The sequence below is a fragment of the Macrosteles quadrilineatus genome, unplaced genomic scaffold (assembly GCF_028750875.1).
Source record: "Macrosteles quadrilineatus isolate MER2022 unplaced genomic scaffold, UCM_ALF_1.0 Scaffold_13__1_contigs__length_4303367, whole genome shotgun sequence".
Lineage (NCBI taxonomy): Eukaryota > Metazoa > Arthropoda > Insecta > Hemiptera > Cicadellidae > Macrosteles > Macrosteles quadrilineatus.
The window spans coordinates 2,391,842-2,404,349 of NW_026542606.1; the positions used below are offsets into that span (position 1 = coordinate 2,391,842).

The 12,508-nt window shown below is 34.5% G+C and overlaps 1 protein-coding gene across 1 annotated transcript in view; it reads right to left on the reverse strand.

The window, feature by feature from the left end:
- Nucleotides 1-12,508, reverse strand: part of LOC129004931 (gametogenetin-binding protein 2-like) — a 98,773-nt gene that overhangs the window by 57,326 nt on the left and 28,939 nt on the right. Inside the window, exon 4 of the mRNA XM_054433644.1 lies at nt 4,417-4,629. Within this exon, the coding sequence (XP_054289619.1) occupies nt 4,417-4,629 (213 nt within the window). The remainder of the gene's footprint in view (nt 1-4,416; nt 4,630-12,508) is intronic.

Genomic DNA, 12,508 nt, shown 5'->3' on the forward strand with positions numbered 1-12,508 from the left:
TGAAAAGTTTGGCTGGTTCTTTATGTCAGGAATCTTGAGGTTTAGGTTAAAAATTATAACAGTTTTGAAAAGTTTGGCTGGTTCTTTATGTCAGGAATCTTGAGGTTTAGGTTAAAAATTATAACAGTTTTGGAAAGTTTGGCTGGTTCTTTATGTCAGGAATCTTGAGGTTCGGGTTAAAAATTGTATCAGTTTTGAAAAGTTTGGCTGGTTCTTTATGTCAGGAATCTTGAGGTTCAGGTTAAAAAATTATATCAGTTTTGAAAAGTTTGGCTGGTTCTTTATGTCAGGATTAGAACTATTTAAATAAATAAATAAATTTATTTCTGTTGTCAAAAATTTGTGTAGAGTAATGAAGAATACAGTGTTGCACTGTATTGCTGGTTGGTAGTAGGTTGTAGACACTGTTAGAAGTGGCAGTGTCTGTGGTCAGTTTGCTGAGCGTCCAGTCAGCAACTCTCAGTTCAAACACTCCCAGGCAGCAGGTGTCGTGTTGGAAGTGATGAATGTGTAAAGCTGTGAGTTGGCTGTGACGTCACTGCTTGGTTGTCAGTTTGATATATTTGCAGAGTTTAATTTAAAGAATTTGGGCACTTGTATGTAAAATTGAAACTTTTAAACTATGCAATGTTTACAAGATAACCATCTGCTCTATGAATTTTTGAGGTAAATGTTATTTTTGGTATTAAACTTGTATTAATAACTTACAGTCATGTTCATTGTTCAGTTAGTCATATTGGCTTTTCATGAGATTTTCTTGAGGGTCACTTAAAATCTTGATTGTCTTAAAATCACTTGATGAGTTGTTGTTTGTATGTGTGTTGTTTAATTAGTAATTTTGTTGTTTTTTACCACTAAACTACACTTTAGATATGGGAGCACTTTGCAGGTGATGCTAGATGTCCGCCATCTTGGTTGTTATTGAATCCCTATAACAATTAAGTACAATTCCCGGTTTTCCCGGATTTCCCGGTTGGTAGACACCCTGAATAGCCCTTGAATTACGTCCGGCTCATTTTTAGCGAATTTCCCATATAGGGAATAAGCTATTACCGTAGTACTCATGGTAAGACCTGGACACGGGACCGATTTTTTTTTCGTTTTGAGGTCCCTAGAGGCCAAAAACACCATCCGTTCAAATTCATATATATATATATATGTCCGTTAGCACGATAACTCGAGCAAAAATGAACCGATTTTGATGAAATTTGGTACAAACGTGTAAACCTACGTTTATTCGAACGAGTTCGCGATCCAGCATGATCGGACCATGGGAACGGGGGTTTACAAACGGGGGGTACACCTGCGCATCGTTTTATAGGGTAAAAATAGGTTTTTCCCATTTTTTACCCAAAATATATACAATTTAGCAATTTCTTTCCAAACCATTTTGTAGAGCTTAAAAAAACAAATAATTTGGTATATTGAAGCGTTATTATGCGCCTAATGGTTACAGAGAAAATTTCAAAAATTTGTAAATTTAAAATTCCCATGTTATTTTTATGGAGAATAAGTAAACTGTTGTAGTTTGCTTGATTAAGAACATATTTTGATCAAATTTTGAAAATGTTTTTATTTCTTACTAACTATTAACATAAAAAAAAAACAGTTTTACCCTCCCTGATGCAGCTTGTTGAATAAGTACTAGTTAAACTAATTCTATTTAAATCGGGAATAAATGTTATATTTTTAATCTTCATGATGATGATCTTTGATCTTCATGATGGCTTTATATTTTTAAGTAGACATTTCAGTGTAAATCCAATCAGTCAAATGGAAATTCGCTTAGTCTGCAGGTTTGCTGCGGCGGGGGTATTTATTCTATCTTGGAGATTCGATCTGAATGATTGTTTTTCCCTTCTAACCTTGTTCTTATCTATTATGAGGGAATCGTCCTCTTTAGTTACAGGACCTAGGTCATGAAGTACACTAGAGGCAATAGCAGCTGTTGCTCTGTCCGAAACCCCAAATCGGTCACTTGCCAATACGGTATTTTTTAATTGTATACGCATTTGCCACTGCTGTTTAGTAGAACTCAGAATAGGAATGTAGTCGTCATCAGACTTTTCTTTTTCCATTAAGATTTTGTCTGGATCTATGTTTGACTCCGTCACATTCTTAGAGCATGAAGGCTGGGAATATGAAACTGGTGGAATGTTAGACGACACAACCCGATTTTTTATTTCCTTACGTTGCAGTCTTTTGATTATTTTTTTCGACTCCTTCTTGTCTACATTTCCAATTTTTCCTTGTCCAAGATAACTTTGGAAATACATAAACTTAAGTTCAAGCACGGGAATCTTTTTGTCTTTTTCACATTTACATGAAATTGACAAAGGGCACTCACAGATCTCAGGGACTTTTTTGCAGTTGCATGAGTATGTTATTTTACATTTACATACAGATACATCAAATAGTGATAAAGCCTTTTGCCTGAACTCTTCAACTTTTTGTTTGTACTTCTCTTTTTCCTTGTCACGCTTAAAGGACTTCATTAGATTACGGTAGCTATCATGGTATGAGTTTATTAACTGAACGATTCTGTAAGGCGTCACTGTTAATATTGATGCTTTGTCAAAGACTGCTTTTACTTTTGGAGCAACAATATTTGATATCTGAGAGAAACTAACAGACTTGTTACTTTCTAATGCTAGTACATACTGTTCATGGAAACAGCCCTAATAACATCCTGGTAATTTGGAAGCTTACTTACAGGCAATTTCCTTGGACAGCCAAACAATGGACAATCAAAGTCACTCCGAGTCACTTTCTTTGCAACGGCCATTACGCACAATAAACTTAACTCAAAAAATTATAAACATAATTTACAAGATCAACTTACAGCAGCTAAACGTCAATCCAGAATCGTACACAGATGTAAACTGCCGAGTGACAGGCCGTCTCAACGTCTCCCCGCGAAGTGCATTGTGGGTGTGTGGAGAGTATGGGTGGGGGAGCCCGGCAAGGCCGCCGGGTCATCGCCCGAACTCGCAGCTGTCATCCCGCACTTGACTCAAAAATGTGTCATTGTAATGACTATTGCGCTACCTCAGATTAATACAATTAAACTTCTGCAATTACTTATTGTATTTTCAAGGCTCTGTTCTAACGTAATATCACTATAGCAGTCCAATATGCAGGTATTTAGATGCTTTAATTACATTTACAAAAGCTTATAATTTGAGTGAAATTTCAAGTGTAATGCGCTAGCTAGAGGTTAGGTATAGATTTTTTTTCTTTGTTGCATTTTGATAACCCATCATAGAGACAAGTTTTTTTCGGTATAGCATTAAGAAAAAAAATAATTTTTTTTTCAGCCCACCCTAATAAATACCCAGGCCTGAGCATAAAGCATAATCGGCATAAATGCCCTGGCCGCATGGTCTTACTGGTCCTGATAACTTATGATTTTTTAATTTCTATGATAGATATGATTGTGGATTGTGATTCTAGAAGTGATTGTGAACCTGGATTCCTTACTGTGAGACCAGGCCTCTCCTCTACTCTTCCCATACGTATAAGATTTCCTATTGATTGTCTCATCCTCCTGTTTTCAATATTCCTCCTTTAAACTCAAGAAATTGTCTGTTCTTCCAACAAAACTGATTGACTGTTTAGATTTGTCTATAACCTCCTAAATATTACAAACATCAATATTTACTCCCAAAAAGCTGGTGAGTTTCTTTTTATATACAGCTGTTTTTGTTTTAAAATTTGATTTTAATGTAATTCTTATGGGGGAAATGCGACCTTTGAGAGCGTCTCGTGCCCTTAAGGGTAACAGTTTCAAATTCTAAAACCTTTATGCAAAACTACGAATTGAGACGAATTATTTGACAACTCAAACGTTAAAATCGATCCAGAAATAACGGAGGAATTTTGTTCACAAAAAAACAGCCCTCACGTATTAATATAAGAGATCCTTATAGCACATGTCTCCAATTTTAGTATAACCAGCTGTTTCAAATATTTGTGTCCATTTCAAAGTATTCATCTGTTCAAAATGTAAACTAACATTTTCTCCCTAAGAATAACATGGGAACTTTAAAGGCCACTGGGAAAGAGCCCTGATGGAATTCCCAAGTGTTTTTGTTTGATGGCAAAACTACATGCTAAGACCTTTCTAACGACACCTTGTGCATGGTGATCAGTAGCACCACCGCTCTAAAACAATTATGACAAAAATATGCCTAGCGTATTAAATATATAGATATTGTCTTGAGTTTTGTCTGGAACTCTTTTCTTGGATAAGTTAGTTGTGTAGTTATATTTTCTTCCTTGTACTCTTAAGTGAAGTGCTATTTACTCTAAAAAGTACTTATGAATGTTATAACATGAGTATTTAAGTTAAACATTTTGAATATAATTTGACTTTTGGTCTCAGAGAATTCATGAATGAATAATTGTGTGACTAACCTGTGTTTACGCAGGTAATTCTCTAATGTAGCCATTAGAGTGGTTGCCTCGATGAGCACGACCTCATCTCGACACTGAGGTCGCATCACTGACCACACATCCCTCCAGGCAGTAGACAACACTCGTGTGCGCTGAGAGTCAAGCGAATGTAGCAAGCAGCGGCGAGACTTTTTGGAGCGCAGCTGGCTGTCTACCAGATCATTAAGATGAGAACTGCAAAGAATAATTCACCAGATAAAATATTTAAGCACAATGTTCATCTAATGTTTCCTATGTTAAGTTCATTAAAGTGAGTACAGTAGACCTCTTAACCGACCCTAATAGGACCCGCTCTAGGTTGGATAACTCAACAGGTCAGTTAAAAGCAGCAATCCCAAAAAACATAACATAATGAAGTGCTATTCATTGGGAATTGAATAATCATTATTTTGCATTGTTTATAAATGAACTACAATTAATTATCTCCTTTTTCGAAGTGAATTTTCCATATAGGGAATAAGCTATTACCGTAGGTCTCATGGTAAGACCTGGACCCGAGACCGATTTACTTTTTCGTTTTGAGGTCCCCAGAGGCCAAAAACACCATTAAGTTTAGATTAACCGTTAAAATATCTAAAAAATATATATTAAGGATTTATGTAGGCCTACTTCATATATATATATATATATTTAAACATATATAAGTAGGTAATATCATGTTACTTCTAGGCCAAAAAAAGTACAAATTCAATAATTTAATGAAACTAGTGTCCCTGTTGCTCGAATTCGAGCAATTGCTATGTATTACAGCAGTGTTTCCCAACCAGTGTGCCGTGGCACACTGGTGTGCCGGGAGGCCTCTGTAGGTGTGCCGCGAAATTTTAAGTAGTTAAACAATTTTTTTCAAGAAAGAAACTTTTAATGAGCAAACATCGAGCACAAATTTCCCACTAGAACTCAAACCAGGGTTTATTAAATTTTTCTCACTCATTATTGGTAAATTCATACAAAATTTCAATCAAGCTCAATGTTTTATTATTATTTAAAACTTTCCACTTAATAAACACTAAATAATGTACGCATGTTAGATAACGAATGTGAGTTTTATATTTTTTACCTTATATATATATATATATTTATTAGTAAAAAATAGGTTTTACGGAGTAAGATTTAATTGAAAAAAAGAGTTTTTTATGCACTTACTAAACGTAATTTTAACCAACGATATTTTGTAGACAAGTGTGCCGTGACTACAAACTTGTTCTAGTTAGTGTGCCCTGAACGGAAAAAGGTTGGGAAACACTGTATTACAGGCATTATTTTAAAACAAATAACAGTCATAATTTTTAATAACTTTAAAAGATTTGACTCGAAGATTATGGAACACTCAAGATGTACATAACAGATCGAATAATCAAAATTTCTTGTAATCTTATCATTTTTCAAAAGCTGATCTTGTTTTTTAGTTGTTTTTAGCCTTACTCATAGCCGCACTAGGTTGTCTATAATAACGATTATATATAAAAAAAAACACACATTATTTATATTCCTTCTCCTTGGTGGTGTTCGATGACTCCTATGTTTCCATAGTTTGCAAATCGGCTCTTTCAGTGGTTACTAAGAAATGCAGCACAGCGTTAATTCAGTTTTGTTTTTAGTATATCAATTTATCCAGGCTCTCTCGTTTTTTTCCATTTTAATATTTACGCCAACCCAAATTCAAACAGTAAATATTTTATTTCAACCAAGTAAGTAAATTCCTGTAGCAAACTAACTTTTAAATTAGCAAACTTATTGACTGTTTACTAATAACATATGTTCTTCTTCTCACTTTTAATTTCTGACAACAGCGAGTTTCATAACTATTTCTTTCCCATGTTAATCTTATGGAGAAATACGAAACTTTAAAGGGCCTCACCCCCTAATTACTTCCCTAAAAAGAAAGTTTTCTGCACAACTTCACGTTACGCTTTTTCCAATGACACCAAGAACATATCAATCGGCTCAGTAGTTTTGGAGGAGTAATTGTCACAAAAAAACTGCTTGCGTATTAAATAAGTATAGATTTGATGTTTTTCAATACTAATATGTTAAAATTTCGCCTCTTTTAGGCCATTTTCATATTTTTCAGGAAAAAGTATACAATTAAAGAACTATCTAATATATAAAATTCTCGTGTCACAGTGTTTGTCTGCAAACTCCTCCGGAACGACTTCACCGATTGTTATGAAATTTGGTGTGTAAATTCTGTAGGTATGCGAATCGGACGTAAACTATTTCCCGTTTCGAAATTCTTAAAAGGGCTCCGCCCCAGTGGCTCTGGAGTTTCCCATGTTAACCTTATGAGAAATGGAATTAATGAATCTTAACAGCTGTTTCAATTAAACAAGTTGGTTCTGTTCTATGATGTTCAATAGCATTAAAGTTACAAGGATTACCAACAGGGTGCAGCACTATTATTTCTTTTACATTTATGACAACAGCTAATTTGCAACCAAAAGGTGAGTGAGCGTAGCGAACGAACTTCAACCTGGAGGCGAGTTAGCGTAGCGAACGAGCTAACCTGAAGGCAAGTGAGCGCAGCGAACGAGCTCCAACCTAAAGGTGAGTGAGCGTAGCGAACGAGCTCCAACCCAAAGGTGAGTGAGCGTAGCGAACGAACTTCAACCAGGACGTGATTGAGCGATGCGAACGAGATCATCTTGAAAATTAAACGTAACGGTACTTTCTTTCCATCGGTCTGTCTTAGGGGAAACCTATAACTTAGGCGATACGAAGTTCGCCGGGTCAGCTAGTCTATATATATAATACGCTAAGCCGATTTTTGTGAACAGAACTCCTCCCTCATTTTTGGACCGATTTTGATGATTAAAGTGTCAAACAAATCGCCCTGATCTGTAGTTTTGAAAAGTGTTTTTCGTTTTTTGATATCTTTGTTAGTTTAGGCAGGATCGTCCATCAAAGTTGGGTTTCCTCCCATAAGATTAACATGGGGAATTCTAAATATTTAATTGGAAACTTTGTCTCCACTAATTCGAGAGAACGGCTGGGCGTAGAAACTTGGGAGATGTGTCCAAGGAAAGGTCTTGGTCTGTAGATGAGTTATCAAAAGAAAAACTAAGTAAATTCGCTTAGGGCTCTGTCCCAGAAGCCTTTAAAGATCCCTCCACAGATTTGTTTACATTTTGGCCATGTGGATAATACTTTTTAATGAAACAGCTGTTAATTTTAAAATTGTATTTTAAACAACACACATTTTATTGGGAGTTACTGAATTGTCCAAAGTATTATTTTCTGTTTTTAAAATTGATTTTCCTCTGTATCATTTGTGTTGCAATATAAAGTTCCATTACGAAATCAGTGGAAAATCCTTTTATCACAATAACTCCTACAATTGTTTCTTATTGAACTATCTTATATCTATTTTACGTGTTGGTGTCTGCCTTTTTCATACCTTTTCCCTATATTTTATCATATTATTCTAGACAGATCATCATAGGTTCATGAGATTGTTTTCATGCATGCTTTCAATCATTGAAAAAATCTTCGATTGTGTAATACAATACAAAATAATACAAGTGCAGAAGGGCACCCATTTGAGCCGAGTCCATATTTTGTTAAACTAATAGTGTAGTTTACAGCAACTGGATAAGACATTTTACAATATTTATGTAGAAATATGTGCATGATTTAGAAAGTCATTAAGCTGGAAAACTGCAATATACTGCAGACTTTTCAGGGGGGTTACTTTGATGTATTCATTCAGCTTAAAAAACATAATATAGATATGTATGTATGTACAAATAAGAACTTGAATTCTTAGAGAGCCTTAGAATGTTATTAGACTAACGAAAAGGGTTGTACATGTTTACTAGCGCTACTCAGCAACAAAAACCTTTTAATTTATCTCTAAAATAAATATTCTTAAAGTGCACTGAGCAGCAGCAAACAAAATATATGTAACTTCCCAAAAAAGTTACAAACTGCTCAAACTCGCATTGTGACATTTATAATTCGGCTTATATTTCTCCAACAGATAATTCATCTGCAGAAGAATTTTATTGTGCTCTTACCGTGTCTGATAACATCTAAACACAGAAACCTTGCATAAAATGGTACCTATCTTGACAAATTATTTGCAGTGGCCTATCCTATTATTGTGACCATGGCCCACTGGATTGGTAACATTATTGAAAATAACACGACATTTTGGCTGTAAAAATGGCCCAATGAGTATTTAAGCAGTTACTGTCATGACAAAATGGTCTTATCCTTTTAAACTAGGTCTGATCTATGATATGAACTGACACGACGTGACGAAGGAAAAATCAAACTTAGACTGTAACGGATATATCTCTCTTTGAAGTTAGTACGTGTCTTCCCAACAAACAGATTTTTTTTTCAAATAAAATCATAGATTAATCTGCATTACACTGATGAAATCACGGAAGTGTTTTTAACTACAAAAAATCCACCAATACGATTTTTATACTGTTTAAAGGTTTTTCCAAAGGAAGAGATACCAGATAGTATACTAACAACTCCAAAGACGTACATTATGGGATATATGTTATTCATTGAATGATCAACCATATTTGGTAACTAAAACAATTAATATCATTATTGTTTTTACACTTATTAATCTTTAAACAATGCTATATGCTCAAAATATGTATAATTTCACTAAATTTAGTGCAGTTAGATGAATTAGCGTGAGCCTTGAAAGTAACCGTCGATTTCGGCGGGTTTCACCTAGTTAAAGATATTAAAAAACTAATATTATTTTTAAATTCCTTGTTTAAAAACTAATGCAATTTCAGTCTATATTTCATTTTAAATAATTTTAAAACTTAAACATGAAATAAAAGAAATGTTATCAAAAATGATAATCTTAAGATAAAAAGATAACAATTGATTTAAATTGAAAATAAATATTACCAATGAAAATCTTATTAAAAATTGATGCTTGCTATCTATCTATCTATCTATCTATCTATCTATCTATCTATACTATTATAAAAAAGAGGTGGTTGCTGTATGTGTGTATGGGAAAAGTAAACTCGAAAAATACTGATCGGATTGGGCTGAAATTTGGCATGATGATAGCTCACATTCCCGATTAACACATAGGCATATTCTTATTTCAAAAATCCTTTCGGGCTCCGCCCCAGTGGCTCTGGAGTTTCCCATGTTAACCTTATGAGAAATGGAATTATTGAATCTTAACAGCTGTTTCAATTAAACAAGTTGGTTCTGTTCTATGATGTTCAATAGCATTAAAGTTACAAGGATTACCAACAGGGTGCAGCACTATTATTTCTTTTACATTTATGACAACAGCTAATTTGCAACCAAAAGGTGAGTGAGCGTAGCGAACGAACTACAACCTGGAGGCGAGATAGCGTAGCGAACGAGCTAACCTGAAGGCAAGTGAGCGCAGCGAACTAGCCCCAACCTAAAGGTGAGTGAGCGTAGCGAACAAGCTCCAACCTAAAGGTGAGTGAGCGTAGCGAACAAACTTCAACCAGGACGTGATTGAGCCATGCGAACGAGATAATCTTGAAAATTAAGAAGTTAAACGGGGCAAAGCCCGCGGGTTACAGCTAGTTTCATATATTATAAGTTTCTCTATGATGAAAAATAGTTGAAATAAAATAGTTTAATGTCTTAACTTAAATTAATGTCTTAAGTGAAACGGGTCCAGGTCTTACCATGAGTACTACAGTAATAGCTTATTCCCTATATGGGAAATTTGCTAAAAGGCCACCAATCTCTTAAAAACAAAAAAATATATATAGCCGTGTGTGATCGCTACTTACGATGGTGGCAACGCCATAATAATTGCAGTCACGTTATTCGTGTCTTACACAATTGCGGCAACATCCGCGATAATCTCCTGCGATTATCTCAGCATCCATGACTATAGGCCTAATTGTCCATATCTCTGATCATTATCTCAATCGCGACGAGAGTCGTGATGATTTTACGTATCGCGGCAACTAATAACTTCTATCAGTTACTTTTTAAACTAACTAACTTCTAACTTCTATCAGTTACTTTTTACGGGACTAACTAATAACTTCTAACTAGTTAGAATTTTTTACTAACTTTCCCAACTATGTTATTGTATGTCATTAAAGTGTTATAAAATCTCTACAACTTAAGCTATATGTCGTTTTGTACTGGTTTTGTTAAATCTATATATTAATTTGAAACTGTTTTTCTTTGTCATAGCTATTTTGAGAGAACGGCTGGGCGTAGAAACTCGGTAGGGGTGTCTAAAGAAAGGTCTTGGTCTGTAGATGAGCCATCAAAAGAGAAACGTGGTAAATTCCCTAGGGGCTCTGCCCCAGTAGCCTTTAAAGTCCCATCCCATGTTATTCTTATGGAGGAAAACGGGGTTTTTGTCACAGCTAATTTGAGAGAACGGCTGGGTGTAGAAACTTGGTAGGGGTGTCTAAAGAAAGGTATTGGTCTGTAGGTGAGCCCTCAAAAGAGAAACGAGGTAAATTTCCTTGGGACTCTGCCCCAGAGGCCTTTAAAGTTCACTCAGCAATTTTGTTTACATTACGACCATATGGATAATTTTACACTACTTTTAATGAACCAGCTGTTAATATTAAAATTGTATTCAAAGGTCTACTGAAACTGCAAAAATTAAATGTTTACATTATTATTTATGATTTTAAATGGATTCTCCACTGCATGGCAAGTTTTTTATAGTTTCAACAAAATGATGAATTTATGATACGTTTTAAATGTTTTGTTCAAAAATCTATGCTTAATTGCTCTTAGAAATTTTTTAATTATGAAATAAGTGTGATATATCAATTTAAAAGGAATATATAATTATTCCTTATCGGGTTAGCTTATATTTATATTGTAAGGTTGGAACTTGCCTTTTTTTCCCTACTTTCAATTACCATTTAATTTTTAATTTAAGAAAGAACACCAGAAATTCATTTATCGGTATAAAAGTTTTTGACAATCGGGTTAAAAATTGTGTCATAGATGAGTACGTTGAGGATGAGAGCTCAGTTCAAGTTTTGGAATAGACTAACTACGGAGTATGTTTCATCCATGGTTTTGGTGAAGTAGGTGAACTAATGTCAATTCAGGTATTTAAAAACATGTGTACAGGGTTTTTACTTTGCTGTACACATGTAACAACGCATCTAAACCTCTCTACATACAAAGCATTCGGAAACACAACAGTGTCATCACATCTAATCGCATTTGCATAATTTGTTACCAAGGCTGGACTAGGTTATGGATTTGGTTCCGCAAATGTTCAAGATTTGTGATAAAATTTCCTACAATTATGGTTCATTCCATCCACGAAATACATGCACAGCTTTATGTTATCGATCTGGCCAAGGCAAAACTATCCCATAAGTTAATGAATTATCAAGTAAGAACAGGATGATTAAATACATGGGTCGATGTGGCAAGAGAAGGAATTACAATTGCTTAGATCGAAGTAAGAATCTTACTGCTTTCTAGAGAATCAGATATTTTTATCAAATACAAAAAAAAAAGATTTAATATGCTGATAAAATTCTGTGTTTTTATGACCAAAGATGAAGATTCACTTATAAATCCGGATACAATCTGCATGATTTTCCTAAAGCAGATTGAATTAGTTGTTAGTAATAAATATTAACTCTTTCCGTAACATGATAGACTAATTATATGAACTCATTCTCCCATAAAGTGAAAGTGGCTTTGACATGAAACAAACTCATGAACAAACAATTATAAGACTCCTAAAAAACCTTTTGGGCAACCTAAAGCCGATAAAAAGGTAGGAAATATTGTGTTAAACGAATTCATCAATCACGTTTTTTAGAGAACACAATCGTCATATTTATTTATGTTTATCCTCCCTTTATTTAACTACGATTTTAATGACTTCACTCTATCTATCGCAGTTAGCTGAATTTACATAAAACCAAGATTAACCGTCGATTTCGACGGGGCTCTACTAGTATAAGTAAATACAATCTTGTCAATTTATTTGTAACTATTTATTTTCCACTAAGGCTACTTAAATGAGAGATTTTCAATTATATGAGAGATTTACACTAGCTGTGTGTCCGTTCTACGCACGGGG